Source organism: Pocillopora verrucosa, chromosome 12 (assembly GCF_036669915.1).
Source record: "Pocillopora verrucosa isolate sample1 chromosome 12, ASM3666991v2, whole genome shotgun sequence".
Lineage (NCBI taxonomy): Eukaryota > Metazoa > Cnidaria > Anthozoa > Scleractinia > Pocilloporidae > Pocillopora > Pocillopora verrucosa.
In genome coordinates, this window is record NC_089323.1 from 1,589 (window position 1) to 17,780 (window position 16,192).

At 36.7% G+C, this 16,192-nt stretch overlaps 1 protein-coding gene and 1 long non-coding RNA gene across 2 annotated transcripts; one reads left to right on the plus strand and one right to left on the minus strand.

Moving 5' to 3' along the window:
• The first annotated feature begins 8,221 nt into the window (after positions 1-8,221).
• LOC136277446 (uncharacterized) lies at positions 8,222-10,691 on the plus strand. The gene is made up of 4 exons (XR_010715881.1): positions 8,222-8,357; positions 8,993-9,050; positions 9,319-9,455; positions 10,192-10,691. It is a non-coding gene; the product is annotated as an uncharacterized lncRNA (long non-coding RNA).
• Positions 10,692-10,726: 35 nt separating this feature from the next.
• On the minus strand, positions 10,727-11,621 carry LOC136277355 (ATP-dependent DNA helicase PIF1-like). Its single transcript, XM_066159379.1, has 2 exons — positions 10,812-11,621; positions 10,727-10,732 (listed from the first exon to the last, which is right to left on the minus strand). Exons 1-2 carry the CDS (start codon positions 11,619-11,621, stop codon positions 10,727-10,729), a joined length of 816 nt encoding a protein of 271 aa, XP_066015476.1.
• Between the last annotated feature and the right edge of the window lie 4,571 nt (positions 11,622-16,192).

Below are 16,192 nucleotides of genomic sequence, written 5' to 3' on the forward strand. Positions count from 1 at the left end.
TGTGTTTTTGAATTGAAGCAGACAAATGCTGGCCCATGGCGTAATATCCACAAGATTTCATAATTTTTCCATTTTTGCGTTGATTTCTTCTGTTTATGCGTGTTTGATTTAAGCAGACAACGAATCATCAATAAATAATTTACGTTTAGTTCCCGCAACAGTGCACACTTTGTCAAAGTTACTTGAGAATCTTTTTACATATTAATATGATATCATCAAAGAATAGAAGGTGCATCTTGTGCCTGGTCGCTATGGTCTTTTTCTGTACGAAATGACTTCAAGTTGTCAACAAAAGTACCGATAACTCTTCAACCCCTTGTACCGTGATTAATACATATATCCCGATGTGACCAAAACAACACACCTAATGACCAAAACTACTACCAAACTTTACCAACCTTGGCTAAGCAAAAATGCCTTTTCCTTATGCGATGAACAATTGTTTTGAAAATCATGATTCCTGTGTTCCCCTGTTTAGTATGCTGTTCGCCAGCAACCTTGAAACCAACTCCCAAATGGAAATTCATCAAATCGACCTTCCTTTTCTTTTATCTATAGCCAATTCTACTGTCTACAAACGATTCGCCATACAACAACAAACATAGTTCAGATATCGACGCCATCATTTACTCCGTCGTAATTTCGGCCATTTGCTGCGACAAACCGATTACGAAAGATAGATTTCCCCTAGCAACAACCTCGTTACTAAGAGACCAGTGTCAGCCAATGTTCCCAACAACAAACCGTTCTAGCACTAGTAATTAGGCTGATTTAGCAAGACAACGGGAACCTCACTTGACGACAGCGCGCGCAGTGCAAATACCCAAATATGGTCAAATTAGAACAGAATCCAGACTATTCCGCTCGCTCTCTCGTCGTCATCTGACGTTCCCGTCCTGTTGCTAAATCAGCCTAATGTCTCGTCAGGCGGCACTTTTTGGCCAATGTACTTTTCCCGGCTGGGCAGTACTTTTAAGCAAAGATGTCGGTCACTACCTCAACCGATAAATATCGTATTAATCCTCTCTTTTGTGTCTCTCTCTCAAATCACTTTGTTGACAGAAAAATATTGCTTTCGAAGGCAATTTGTATAAGCAAAAGTGTTATTAAATTGGTTCACAAGCGGCCTAAAAACCGTCTGAAATTAATTTTAGTCCTTCACAAAAAGTACCTAAAAAGTAAAAATGTGACGTATTTGGTTACATTTGAATTAATCGATAGAACTTTCATCCATTTAATATCTGAATTCTCTTAAACAATTTGTTTGTACTGATGACGCGACCAAAGTTTTTAGCATTGCAACATAAATGTTTTCGGTAAGTCTTTTCCGGATCATTTGTAGTAGTTCTTGCACAACAAAAACTGAAAAAATTTAGTAAGGAAAAGCCGCATTTAATCCCCTTGTGTTTTGATGAAGTATCTCATTCGAATTTAGTTTTCTGAAGGAAAGACCAGATTTACACACCGCATTGCAATAAACAAACGAGCAAAGTCTCACAGCTTCAAAATAAAAAAAATTGAATTTACTTACCTTAACTTTGCTTGCCACTTACTTGCTGAACACAGGTAAATCTTCGTACACTAATTAATCGTGTAGGAGAGTGAATAATACTTTCCTTAAGATCACTAATTCTGTTGTTTTTTCAAAAAGTGTACTTACGCCTTTTTTTCCTCACGCACTCTCTAATTGAAGGTGTCAGATTGTCACACATACTTGTAACAATAATGTTTCAAAGTTTATTGGAAGCCTTTTAAATCACTTTTGTTATTAATACAGAAATGAAATGCTTCGGTGAAGCCTCTCTCGTTAACTTGTTTTACCTCGATTTAACCGTGCGCGAAATGTATTTTATCCACCATTAGTTTTTCAACGTCGAAAAACGTACAATTAAACCATAACTGAAAAATTGTAAATATAATCATGTTCACCAGTTACAATTTTGAATCACATTTATTAACCAAACTTAAAAATGAAATGGGGTAACAAAACTAAACTTGTGTCAGACCTCAACGTAGTTCTAATAATAAAAAACCGCCCTATTCAAACATTTCAATTCGATTATTAATTTAAATGTCCAGTGTCAAATCAAACGCCAATGAATACTTTTTGTTTTCTTCTCAAAACAAACTTAAAACCAAACGTCAATACTACGAAACAGTTCTGCTGTGAAGCCTTACTCATAACCGCATTTCACGTAGTACTACAGCGTTCACTATTTGAGTACAGGTCAAATAACTTATCATTTCCAAAATAAACATCAACTTAACCACTTTTTTAAAAATCCATACGAACACAATCATTTCCCAATATGTACAACTCAACAATATCAAGTGAACCCTTATTTGAATTCTCATTAACAATAACCTTTCACTAATGACCTTTTCAAGTCAAATAACATCCAGTCAATGCAATTATCTCGACCTACAATGACTCAAAGTAAATGTTTGTTATGGTAAAAGAACTCTTTCCATATTCAACACTAACGTTCTGCAGGTCAAACAACTGCTGATAGATTTCTTCCTCGGGGGAGTTAACTGTTACATCGGGTGCTGGATGGCGTAACATCTCCTCTAGTACTGGCGTGAAAGCCTTGAGCCAGATTAACTCAGATTTGTTTCGTACTGCAATGCGCACGGAAGCATTTACGCAACAGACAGAAAGAGGCTGAACTGTCTTGCAGTTGCCACACTTGACAATACTGATACCGGAACAACTGGTGTCTATTAGCTTCTTTCGGCATTTACAACAAGATAGCCATTTCTTAAAGCTCTGCGCCAAATGTATTTTATCCACCATTAGTTTTTCAACGTCGAAAAGCGTTTCAAACGCTTCCTCGGTAGGTGCATTGAACTTCTCCTCAGTAGCAGATATTACTGTTTTGTGGTTCGTTGCCACGTACTTCATCCCATCGTATTTCTTAATTAACACATGTTCAATTATATAACACTTATTGTTCACCACCTGTTGAATTGCATCTCCCAAAAGTGTAAGCCGCATGATCCCCGTATTGTCTGTAATCGTGCAACGATTTAACATTGGTACGATGGAATTGTCCTTCATAGTTACTTGCTTAACACATTCGCCTTCAAAAGTTACGCACCCTTTCACCGAAATCACTTGATTTTCACACAGTGACGCAATTGCTTCTATGGCAGTGAAACCCTGCTGGTCATCTCCCAACCCATTTTCTTCTTCGTACTCGAAGTGAATGTCAAAATTATTGGCGGGTTCGATCCGACTTCGTCTCGTTAGCACTATATTCTCCTCTGCCATTCTACCACCACATCGCTTCCCACTGACATTTGATAACTTCACAGGTTCACGCGCTTCTTCATAACTCTTAAGAACTTTACGCTTGCTGAGATCATAACACACAGCTCGTCGCTTGTCACCTTCTTCCACTTGAAAATGAAACCTGAAGTACCGTAACGATCCTCTTTTCGCCGTTGAAACAGCTGAAACGTTATGAACGTAACCCTTGAGTTGAGCCTCTTTATTCATATTTGTTATGGACGCCGCGTTGCCGAACTAATAACTAGCTAACAACTTAACTTACCTCTTTTATACCAACTGTAAAATATTCACAACCAATGATAAAGGTTTATTCACTCTGGAAAATTTCATCATGTGATCAAAAAACATTCCACCAATCTAATTCCCTCTCGCCACCTTGAACTTCGCTCGATCACGTGCCCTTTCTTTGTAAACAAGTTGCATTCCTCACACGTTGTCATTGCAAAAGTTCAAAGTCCATATTAGATTTCAACTAATCGATACTCTACTTTCAAATCACGTTATCGCATACACTTTTCACGTGCTCACTCTACTTCCTCGCATTAGACTTTGCCCCATCACATGTCAATTCCTTGTAAACAACTTACATTACTTCACGTTCACTTTTCGTAGAGTTCAAGGTCCATCTCGACAATGAAGAATTCCAATGTTGACGTTAACACCTTTAAAATACTCGTTCATAACCTTCATTTTCTTAAAAACTTTAATTTTGCTTCAATTTACTTTCTCCAAGACTTATTTCCTGCCACTATTAAACTTCTGCCACTACTTATGCACGTGTTGAAAAAATTTTCCTCTAATCGCAATCGCTATCCTTATTTTACACTTTGACCTTTCACGTGTGTCTATCACCCAAATTTAACCTTTGCCCCATTGCGTGTCATCTTTTTGTAAACAACTTGCATATTTTCACGTACGCTTCTCCTAGAGTTCAAACTTCATTTCCAGAAAAATCCATCGAAAACTTAGGTGCTTCTATTCGCGCTTATTCCCTATAAAAATTCCACACCTTCATTAACACCTTTGGTTTTCCACACCTTTAATTGTACTTCCAAATAACTCCAAGACTTATTTTCTGCCGACCACTAAACTCGTGCCACCCCTTGTCCACGTGTTAACTAAATATTCTTCCAATCGCATTCCCTTTTCTATTTTACACTTTGACCTATCACATGCAACTGCATGTCAAAATCAACTCGAGTTTGTTGATCATCCACCCAATTGGTTATCACCTCTCTTTGCTGATTCGTTACTTTATATGTGTGCCTGTTCATTGGCTAATATCGATTCTTCCCTTCTCTATAAAACCCACATCTCGCACCTACAGTAGCAATACATTACTAATTCTCCACTTCTCCCACAAACATGAGCAACCAACTCAGCCTGAAAGGTTACATACACGATACAACTGCTGTTTTGCAAAGCAGAAATGGATCCACTCACTACTTCACCTTCCTCCTCCAAATTAACGAGACGCAAAAGCGACGAGCTGTATGTTACGACGATAGCAAACACAAGCTGGTAGAGAACTTCCAAGAATCGAAAAAACCTGCCCGTATCATTAACATCAAAGAAAAGCCCAGTATCTTCGATGCAGAAGAACAACATCTAATCCTGGGCAAAAGATCTCGCATCGAACCAGCCGCTTTAAGCGACGTTCCGTTTGAATATGACACTACCACGTCACAGCAACCGCAAACCTCATTCACGGCTATTACAGAAATACAAATCCTCCCCCAAAATCATTTAGCCTCTGTCAGGGGGATAATTACACTGGACGCAGACTCTGTGCGAGAAGTCATCATGAAGGACGGATTTGTTGTTCCCATGTTAAATCGTTGCACCATTACTGACAGTACGGGTACAATCCGCCTGACACTGTGGGGTGATCTTATCCAACAAGCATCCAACCACCAATCTTACTCCGTTACCCAAGTACGCATAAAAACATACGACAATGCCAAGTACCTCACAACTACCCCGTCGACTACTCTTACTCCACTAGAAGAACACTTTAATCCTCCCAGCGACCAGCTCTTTCAAAGCCTCTTCGACATTGACGTCATATTTGTTGACAGGGTAACTCTCGCTGAAGCATTCCAAACTTGGCTTTCCTGTAATAAATGTCACCATTCAATGACGGAAAAGGCCACGCTAACCGAAACATCCACCATCATCAAGTGCTCCAACTGTAATGCAGTACAACCCATCTCCTCTTGCGCTACTAGCGCCTCCGTACGCATCGCTATAAGAAATTCAAAGTACGAACTAATCTGGTTAAAGGCCTTCACCCCAATAATCGAGGAAATCCTCCATCACTCTGACGCTAAACTAACATTAGACGCATCCGTAGAAGAACTTTACGAAGCAATTTTCAACACGAAGAACCTAACAGTTTCTTACAGTAACACATCAAACATCATCAAGAAGGTACAGTTTTCACATCCAAGAGATGCTCTCACTCCCTGAAAAAAGATTTCAACTATGACGTCAATATACGAACTTCATTTCAAGCGTTACCAACATTCCAAAATTGTTGCGTTACTTTGCTGCGATGAATTCGCAAACAGTTGTTTTGACTTTCGATGAAATAAACAATTTTTCATTGATATTTAATTTACAACTATCTAGTTTCTTACGCTTAATAGCTATCTCTAATCTCCGAACAAGGTATCCTAAAGCATCAGATGTCACACTATTTTGTCCCCCAACTTCAACGTATATTCTGTTATTTATTCTCCGCAAACCATCTTCATTTAAAGTTAGTTTATTTAGTTAACTAATACCTATTGTTCTTTTTTTAATCGGATATACGACATTAAACCGGACCATAAACATTTGCTTTCCGTAATGAAATTATCTGCAATGATATTCTAAAGCAACTAAGTATCAACAAATAGTTTCCATTTTCTCTCCGACCAAACAAAAACAAAATCGGCAGTTATTACATCACGGGCGGCGAGCGGGGGAAGAAGAAAACACCGACATACGAGTAGTCAGCGGGAGAACAACTTTATTACCTTATACAGAGATAGATCAGTTGTAGTTGCACAAAATAATAGTGTTGTAAAGGCGAAATGTTAACAGTATACTTCGCTAATTAAAATGTTAACCAATGTTTCAAAAGTGTTGATTGTACATACATCTTTTACTGCCGTAATAAAGAATGAACGCATCGGAAAAGGCATCGGTGGCATTTGGAAAAACACCAACAACAGTTATATTTACGTTTTGTAGCTTGCAGAAAACAATCGTGTTGTAAACCCAAAATGTTACCGAGTTATACTTTGCTGCTTAAAAAGTAAAGCAACTTTCCAAACGCTTTGACTGCAACAATATTTTTACTGCTATATTAACCAACGGAGGTATCGGGAAAGGCATCGGTGACACCGGGAAAAACATCAACAAGAATGATATTTACAATATGTAACTTGCTGAATGACGAAAAAAACTATTTTGACTTGTTTAAGGCGTTAATTACAGTAGGCTTGCTTTTCACTTGAATTTTGCAATTTCGACTTTCGATTCCGGAAAAATTAAAAGCTAAGCAACTCTACAAAAATTTGTTTGTATCCACAGCCGAAGATAGGAAATTTCAAATTTCCGTCTGCTGTAGGTAGGTCTTTTATTGTTTGTCCTGTATATTCAATCGTTTCATTCCACGTGAAAAAAGGCACGTAGGAAAACACTAAGCTTTGAGAAACAGCCAGGTTAAGGCCTATGTGTTTATACATCTATAATCAAGGCCACTCATTTACGAGACCTTTTTTCAAGAGATGCAGACGTCAAAATAATTCTGTTTCCGTTCGAAGTGTTTTTTTCCCATTCAATTGAACAAATACAATCGGGATGAAAACTTATCGTCTGAACCTAACGACTGGTGAAATATTCTGTAAGCGTCTGCACGAAAGGTATATCCAGACAACTTGCATAGAAAAACTGGCTATAGCTATCGCACCTAATTTTTAAAAAAAATGTTTAAAACTAAACTGGTAAGCAGCACTCTGCGAACAGTTGTTGTAAAATTTATTTACTCTCCGACGCGTTTCGTGTAACGGTTCTAGACTTCTTCGGGGAGTTTTACAAGTTAACACAAAACGCCTGTACTTATAAGCCGTAGTTAGCGGCTATGGTTAGACCAATGACCATAAAGGCTTGGCCGGACCAACGAACAGGAACAGGCGAAGTTGCGAAAAATTTGAAAATTTTTTGGGGCAAGGAGGGAGAATTATTTGGGCACCACGGCTTTGTTTTCTTTTTTCGTCACGCACGTCACACAGCAAGTCACAAAACGTAAATATAATTCTTCTTGGTGCTTTCCGGATGCCACCGATGCTTCCATTGTTTATTACAGCAGTAAAAGATATTTGTACAATCAACACTTTGGAAAAATTGCTTAACATTTCATGTAGTGACGTATACTGTTGACATTTCGGCTTTACAACATCGTTTTCCACAGCTACAACCGATATGTTTCTGTATGATCTATTAAAGTTGTTTCCCCGCTGACCGCTCGTATTTCTATCTTTTCCTCTCCCCCCGCTCGTCGCCCGTGATGTAATCACTCCCAACAAAATCAACATGTGTAACCTCCTTCGTAACTGCTCTTTCATCCCTAAACACTCTTGCGTGACAACACCAAACAATACCTACGACAAAAACTACAGTCTCCGTAGTGGTCACGACAAAATGCAAACTACAGACTACAGAATGCAGATTGCAGACCAGGTACAAAATGCATACTAAGTACAAAATACACACTGCATACTGAAAAGTGGGTTCAAAATGCACACTGAGAATTAAAAGTGTTCTTTTCCTCTGATATGTTATAGAATTTCATCTTACAATTTACCAAGTGTCACTTTTGCGCGATCATCTCACCGCGAAAAAGCGATTGCGTGACGCTCGGTAAGTTGTAATATGAGATGGTATCACATACCAGACGAAAAAACTCTATAGATTCTCAGTCTGCATTTTGTACCCAGTCTACAATCTGCCGTCTACATTTTGTACCTAGTCTTCATTTTGTATCCTGTCTGCAGTCTGCATTTTGTTCTAACAGGTATCCGTGGCACCAATACAGTTTATTTTTGGTTACTGTTATTCGCGCGCATAACACACACAATCTACCACAAAATACCTTTGTGTGAGTTAATTCGACATTTTTGCTCTTTGCCGCGTTAATACTCTTCTTTCCCTTTGTAATAATGTAGACATCACATAAAATGTTTCAAGTAATCCACCCACCGCCCAAAAAATAACTTTTGCATGCATAGCATGCCTATGTTTATTGCGAAGTTTGTGTAAGATTTCATATGAGTTTGAGTGGAAGGCAACAAATAAGCATATGGAATGAATTATTTATTTTCCAACTCTTAATCAACCTTATGGTATAAAATACATAAGAGATAAAGAGCTGATAAACATATAGTTAAAGGTTAAAGTTTACCTTTGTTCTTTTAAGAAAAGAGAAGCTTATAAGAATGTTTTGTTACAGGTCTCATTGTAGCTTATGAGACTTAACTTTAAGCTTAACTCTTTGGTGAAGATCAAGAAATAATGAGACTAATAAACTTCGAAAAAGATGGATTAAATTGAAAGATTTCAGGTAGTAGAGTGACTACAATATTAGGATTCAACTTGTTTTTTAGCTTTCAACTACATATGGAGCAAACATTATATTTTGTTGTTTTATAGGTCAAAAGACAATGTTTTTTTTTGGATATTCTGCAGGAAATGATGTCATGCATCTTTGGTCAGTAGTTCATAAGTATGAAGAAGGTCTTGTTTAGGTTTATTACCTTGGCTTCCATTGCATTTTGATGTTCTGTCTGATTCTCTGTCATATTTTCTATGCAATTTAGTGAATTATTTGTATGTTGTGGCTGGTATTGTGTAAATAATACACCATTGGTCTTCAGGAAAAGTTGATAGGATTTTTTTGGTTTTATCCAATAAGTTTTGTTCAGTATAAAGACTGGTATCCAACATGCCACTGTCAATTAATCTTTTGCATTCCATAGTTTCTTGTTATAGGTTTTGTTCAGTTGCTGATGTGTAGTTGATCTCCTGGCATTGATGTTCAGTAAAAGCCTCCTGGCCTACTATGGTCCAGTTTCATCAAACACTGAAGATGGTTACCAATACAGTCTGCCATTAAGTAATTCATGTTTGAATACTATATTATGATTGTAGTCTTCCATTGGCTGATATGTTTTTTTTGGAGTAAATATTTCATTGTTGTCACATGGTTACACTGGTTCTTTGTAAATCTTATTGGTGTTTCTTTGGTCTTCACCACTGTTAATTTTGGATAAATCTGTATAGAAAAAATAAAATACTTTGTTAACTGGAAACTAAGTACTTGTCTTAGGGATTTTCTTTTTGTACTGAAGTTGAGAAGATTGAAAACTGCAGTAAGTTTAAAGTTGTATTAGGGAAAGTTACTCACCTGGTTCCTAAGACTGAAATTATTGATGAGGAGGTATCCTGTACAAGGGTACCTCATTCTTAGACCCCTTCAAGGGATTAGTGTGAAAATGCACAGTATCAGGGTGTCTTGTGTCTGTGTTTAATATAGTTGTTGTTGTTGGTATTTATGCTCCTCAGTTAGACAATAGTGATTGTACTATAAATGACAAGAGTTAGATAATGTTTTCAAGATTGGGTTTAAAAAACAATAAATTGGCATTGATGTAATATCAGTTGAAAATTATGATTGTAAACTGCATTCTATTGATCATGAAGCATTGATTTAGGTCTGTTGTTAAATAGTGCTATTAGTGAATGTATTTTAAGATTACTTATGTTTTATGGATATTTTTACAGCATCATGGTCAGAATAATAAACACTTATTATGGAATTTTGAACTATGTCATATGTTGGTTTTATATAGATTTGGTCTAGTGTGCTTCCTGCAGAAACAAATGTTGGACCTTGGACAAGTTGGGAGTAAAGTAAAGAGTTCATTAATGTTTTAAGTGGTTCAATTGTATCATCATTTAAATAGTTCATATTAAAGTCTCCCATAATGATGTCAATAGCATAGCTGTTAACAATGTTTCTGAGATCTTGTATGTACTGTGAGATATTTGACCTGTTCTTTCGGTAAAGTATGAGCATTTCACTGCTAAGTTGTGTGGTATTGCTAATAACTGTAAACTTTATCCCATTCACTTGTGGAAAGTACTGAAGATCAATTGCTTGTACAGTGTTTCTTGTACAGAGTGCTATGCTGCAATACCTATCAGTAGGGTGATCTTGTCTGTACAGTCTGAGTGGATGTAGATCATTTTTTATTCCACTGTCATCATTGTAAGGCTGGAGGTGGGTTTCTGTCAAAGCTATGTGATCACTGTTTATGATGTTTGAGTCACATTTGATATCAATGCTGTGTTTTTTGAGAGATCTTATATTTAATAAACATATGGTTAAAACTGCATTGTCGTGAATGCTTTCATTTGTTTGCATAGTAAGAGATGCAACATTTCTCAGTCTTTCATATTCCTTGTGTACCCTAGGATCTGCCTTCACATGCCTGTTCTTAAGTGTTCCAAGAACATGAATACTATTCAAAGAGGTTGCTCGGCTTAAGGCAACATATACTTGACCATAGTTGAATGATCTCTGTTTGATCAACTCAAAGCTAATAACTACATTAGTGAGTGATAAACCTTGTACCTTGTGGATGCTTACAGCATAGGCTAGTGTGAAAGGGAATTGTACTCTCTGTATTTCAGGAGAAGATGGTTTATTTGGTCTTACTTTGATTTTTGCTAGTACAGCCTGAATTGGTACAACTTTATTTTGTCTGACAAAAGGGTTACTACTCTGTTGAATTAAAGTGCTGCCAGCTTTATCATCATCAAATTTAATATAGATAACAGTAGGTTTTTGGTTAGTTTGGTTTACCTCTATTCTAACAACAGTTCCCAGTTGGCCATTAATTAGTCTGTCTGCAATATTAATATTCATTGTTAACATGACTCTTGCAGCTTCTTTGATATAGATATCAGAATCAAGTCCACTTGTTTCAGATCTTGGTCTGGCCAAAACTCTATCAATGTCTTGTTGTGAGACATTTGGAGGATACTGATCAATGGCTTTCAAATGAAATAAAGGTGCAGGTATTTGTTCAAGTTTAAGGTCATTATGTTGATTGGCAGGACTATTTTCAGCCCAAATGTGAAGAGCATCTGAGGGGTAGTTATTATCAGAAGGATCTATTGCTCTAGACTGAATGCACTGGATATCTTCTTCAGTTTGACTTGCTGTACGGAATCTATTAAGAAGTTCAGCAAATGGTTGATCATCTTTCTGTCTCATTATATCAACAAGCTCTATCATTGTGAAGAGATGCCATGGGTGATATAGATTAAACACATCGTTTTTGAAATCATCAAAGACAGTTCTTTTATAAATTGGTGGTAATTGGTACATGTCACCAACAACTATTATACTTATGCCTGCAAACATCTGTGAATTGGAAGTACCAAAAATTTCCTTTAGTCTCTGATGGATATGAAGTAAAGTGATGTTACCAACCATGGAGATTTCATCTATGACAATCAACTTTAGTTCAGATAATGACAATCTCATCTGTGTTCTCTTTTGGTCTGACATTGGAGGTACATTGTCACCAGTTAGTACAGGAATTGCAAGAGCAGTATTTATTGTTGTTCCATCAATGTTAATGGCTGCAACACCAGTTGGTGCCATTAAAAGAACTGTGGGTAATTCAGGATTCATGGGAGCATGTCTAAATGTTTTTGTGACAGTTTGGTATATTGTTTTGATCAAGTGACTCTTTCCTGCACCAGCTCCACCAGTAATGAATAGATTTATCGGTTTTACTTCTTCAGGTTTCACACTATTCATATTTTTCATTTTATTTCTACACCAAGTTAGAACAATGTCATATGCATACCGCTGTCTTTTGTTCAAGGTTCTAACACATTGTCGCAGATGGTCATCAGAAATTTCTGCAGGTTGGTTGTAAGTTGTTATTCCTATATTTGAATGTTGATCAGTTTGACTAGATGTTGAAGCAAGATGTGAAGGTGACTGGCTATTAAATGATTCTTCAGGTGTCAATTCATCTTGGATTTGTGAATGCAAGTCTGCATTTTCTTGATCATTGAGAGAATCATAGGAATGAATGATGTTGTTGTGGTTATTTCTTAAATATTCAAGTGCTTCATTTAGGGCATCTCCATCAGGTTCAAAATTTTGTCTGTTTTGTTCTACTACAGCTTGTACAGCAGGTTCAAAGAATTTGGAAGCATATGTTTTATCAGTGCTTAGAAGATGAGTTTCATCTCTCCAGGGGTAGTACAACATCAACAGGTGATGAAAATATAATTCAGGCTCCTTTGTTTTGTTTGGCTTGTGGTACCTTATAACAGCTCTGACTTTTCTACATTTCATTACCTCATTAGTATTTATCAGTCTTATTTTGTCTGGAAGACATAGATCAGAATCAGAAGAATTGTGTTGTACTTCAATAGCATGATCGGTGAGAACTTCAGGCTGAGCATCACTAGTTTCTTGACAGTCTTTCCTGTAATCTTTGTAATAGTATGCAGCAAACTCAGCTAGACATAATTCATCTACTGATGCAATAGTTTGTGGTCTAATAGCATATCTTTCAATGATATTAGATTTAAAGATATCTGTACTTTCATCATCCAGGTTTTCAAGCTCTTGGTGTGATTTTGTGACACGTATCCTTTTCTCAGGTAGGTTTGTGTTAACAAAAACTGTTGCTGGGAAGATTTTTCGCAACCATAGTTCAGGCATACATCTATAAACACATTCTTGTGAGCTCACTTCTCTAGTGGAGAGGAAGGCAGCACCGATTTTCTTTAAACCTTCTCTGATGCTCAGGTTTTCTTTCTTAGCCTCCTTTGCTGCATTCATAATAGCCTGTGAACATTCAGTTTCGTCTTTTGTAAAATATGAACAAACATAAGTAATACACTTGTAGTGATTAAAGACAGGCTGTAAGTCAACATTTGCTGCAAATCCCTTTATACCAGCAATGAAGTAATTGTTAATAAAACAGCTGTCTATTGGTCTTCTGAGGTGCAGTTCATAGCCTGAGTCAGATGAAATAGATAAGGCCCAGTAATATTGCTCTTCAGTAATGTTTACAGAATTGAAAATATCAGCTTCAGTCAAAGTAGAATCATAATTTGACTTGCTTGGGTTTAGAACATCATCAATTTTGTCTTTGACTAATGAAAGGATTTCTTTTCTTCTATCCATGGTATTTTTTTTTACCTCTAGATCAGAATTATCAGAAATAGGTTCTGCAACAATTGTTCTTTTTGTGAAAAATTGCCCAAAATTAAATCTACATTTAACATTTCTATATTTCCTGCAGGTCTTAGAGTGGCTGTGCTTTTGATAAGTTTTGATTAGGTCATGTAACTCAGGGTCCTGGTCTTGATTAGGAAGATAGGCTTGCACATGTTGATCAATGAAGTCTATATATTCTTGCTTGGTCTCAGATGTTAGTTTGGGACAATCAGAAGTCCATATCAATGCATGTAAATGAGGGGAGCCTCTCATCTGGAACTCAATACGAAGTGCATGATACACTATTTTACCTATAGGATTTGCTGTACTTAGTAGAACTTCAGTGAAGAATGTTTCAACTCTGTACTGAAAGTGTTTAGCAACAACAACAGGATTGAGATTTAGCATGGAACACCTTTCATAATATGACAAAGCATCAACTTGTTCATCTGTGAGGTTTTTGCCTTGTGTTCTAGCAATAATCTGAAACAGCTCAGGCCATCTGAGGTCAGCACAGGATAATGTCATGAACCAAGTTGGTATTCCTAGCTGTTTTACCATAGCTACTACTTCATACATGAATTTTTGCCAATAAGGAGGTGTACCTGGTATTTGTCTCAAAAATAAATAAGCTTGATCTTGAAAAATGAGATTTTGTAAACTTTGTGCATCAGATCTTATTTGAGAAGCAGTGAGGGACTGGCCATGAATTTTTTTCAAAGCAACATTGATACTATCTGAGACTTTCCTCTGTTCTATGATGAACTGTGCAAAGAAGAGATACTCTGGATTTGTTGCAAATCTTCCGCTGTAATGTAATAGTCTCGCATTGAAATACTTCACTGGTGACAATTTCACTTCGCGTTCAACAGTGTATCCAAATTGACCTTTTGGAAAAAGTACAGGAAATGCTAGCTCTTCACAATTTTTATCCATCATGAATGATACAGGGTGCTTGTTTTCACCTGGAGCGATATTGTAAATTTCATTTCCTGACGATACCTCATTATTTTGTTCAACGGTTACAGGGTAATCTGGTATTAGAGACTGAAAACATGTTTCATTTGTAGGTGCTCTATGCTCATTCAAAGGGTCATCTTTCTCTTCATCATCAGGTGTGTTATCATCATCACTGTTATCTTCACGTGATAAGGTAGTATTACCCATATTGGTCATTGTAACATCATTATCCACAGCTTCATTATCAGGTGGTGTGTTCTGACCATTAGGGTTTGGCTCATTATAGGTGGTATTACCCATACCACCTATGGTATTCAAAACTGGATTCTGCTCTGAAACATTCTCATTTTGCTGCAAAGTTGTGAGATTTGTATCAATATTGTCAATATCCACACCTATATTACTATATAAGAGATTATTGGTCTTTAGCCACTTGAGAGCATCAAGTACTACTTGTGGGCGCACAGGTTGAAAGTAGACATGACCTCTAAATTCCAATTTTCTTTTCAGTTTCAACAGTATTATTCCAGATCGTTCTGGGGGACGTGGTAATATATTGCATGTTTGATCACATTCAACTGGTATATTACAGATTGCACCTTTAATCTTTCTTTGTTGACCTTTGGGCATGACTATTATTTTTTCAAACACTATTCTCTGTGCTATGAGAATCTGTTCAAGCTTCTCTACAATGGACAACTCTGGTGGCAGTTCATCAACATGTAATTTGTTACATACAGCTTGACATGGCACTTGCCCTTTCAAAACTTTTGTGTGACAGGTTTTACAAATGTACTGTTTTTCATCAAATGACTTAATGTCAGTAAACAGTTCTTGCTGAGTGTTGTACATTTGTTTTTTTAACTGGATAACAGTTTTTCTGTATAGTATTCTGTTACAAACAGAGCAAATATAATATGGACCTTCCCTAATTTTACTTTGAAAAGCTGTTATCTTATGATCTAAACCATGTTGAACTGAGTTTCTATGGGCTTCCTTATTAGCTTGGACTTGTGATATAATCTTATCTTTGTCTGCAGGATCCAGTGTTTTATACCATTCTACTTTGCCAGACAAAAGTTTTTCTTTTTCTTCAGGATTCAATGACTTATACCATTCTGCTCTTTTTTGTTTTTGTGCAGAATTGAGGGAGTTAAACCATTCTGCTCTCTTTTGTTTTTGTGCAGTATCCAATGATTTATACCAAATTGCTCTACTAGACAAAAGATTTTGTTTTTCTGCCGAACCAAGTAATTTATACCAATCTGCTGATTTGGACAAAAGCTTTTCTTTTTCTTTGGGATCCAATGATTTATACCATTCAGCTCTTTGAGACAAAAGCTTTTCTTTTTCTTTGGGATCCAATGATTTATACCATTCAGCTCTGTGAGATAAAAGCTTTTCTTTTCTTTGGGATCCAGTGATTTATACCATTCAGCTCTTTGAAATAAAAGCTTTTCTTTTTCTTTCGGATCCAGTGAATTATACCATTCAGCTCTGTGAGATAAAAGCTTTTCTTTTTCTTTGGGATCCACTGATTTATACCATTCAGCTCTGTGAGATAAAAGCTTTTCTTTTTCTTTGGGATCCAGTGATTTATACCATTCAGGTCTGTGAGATAAAAGCTTTTCTTTTTC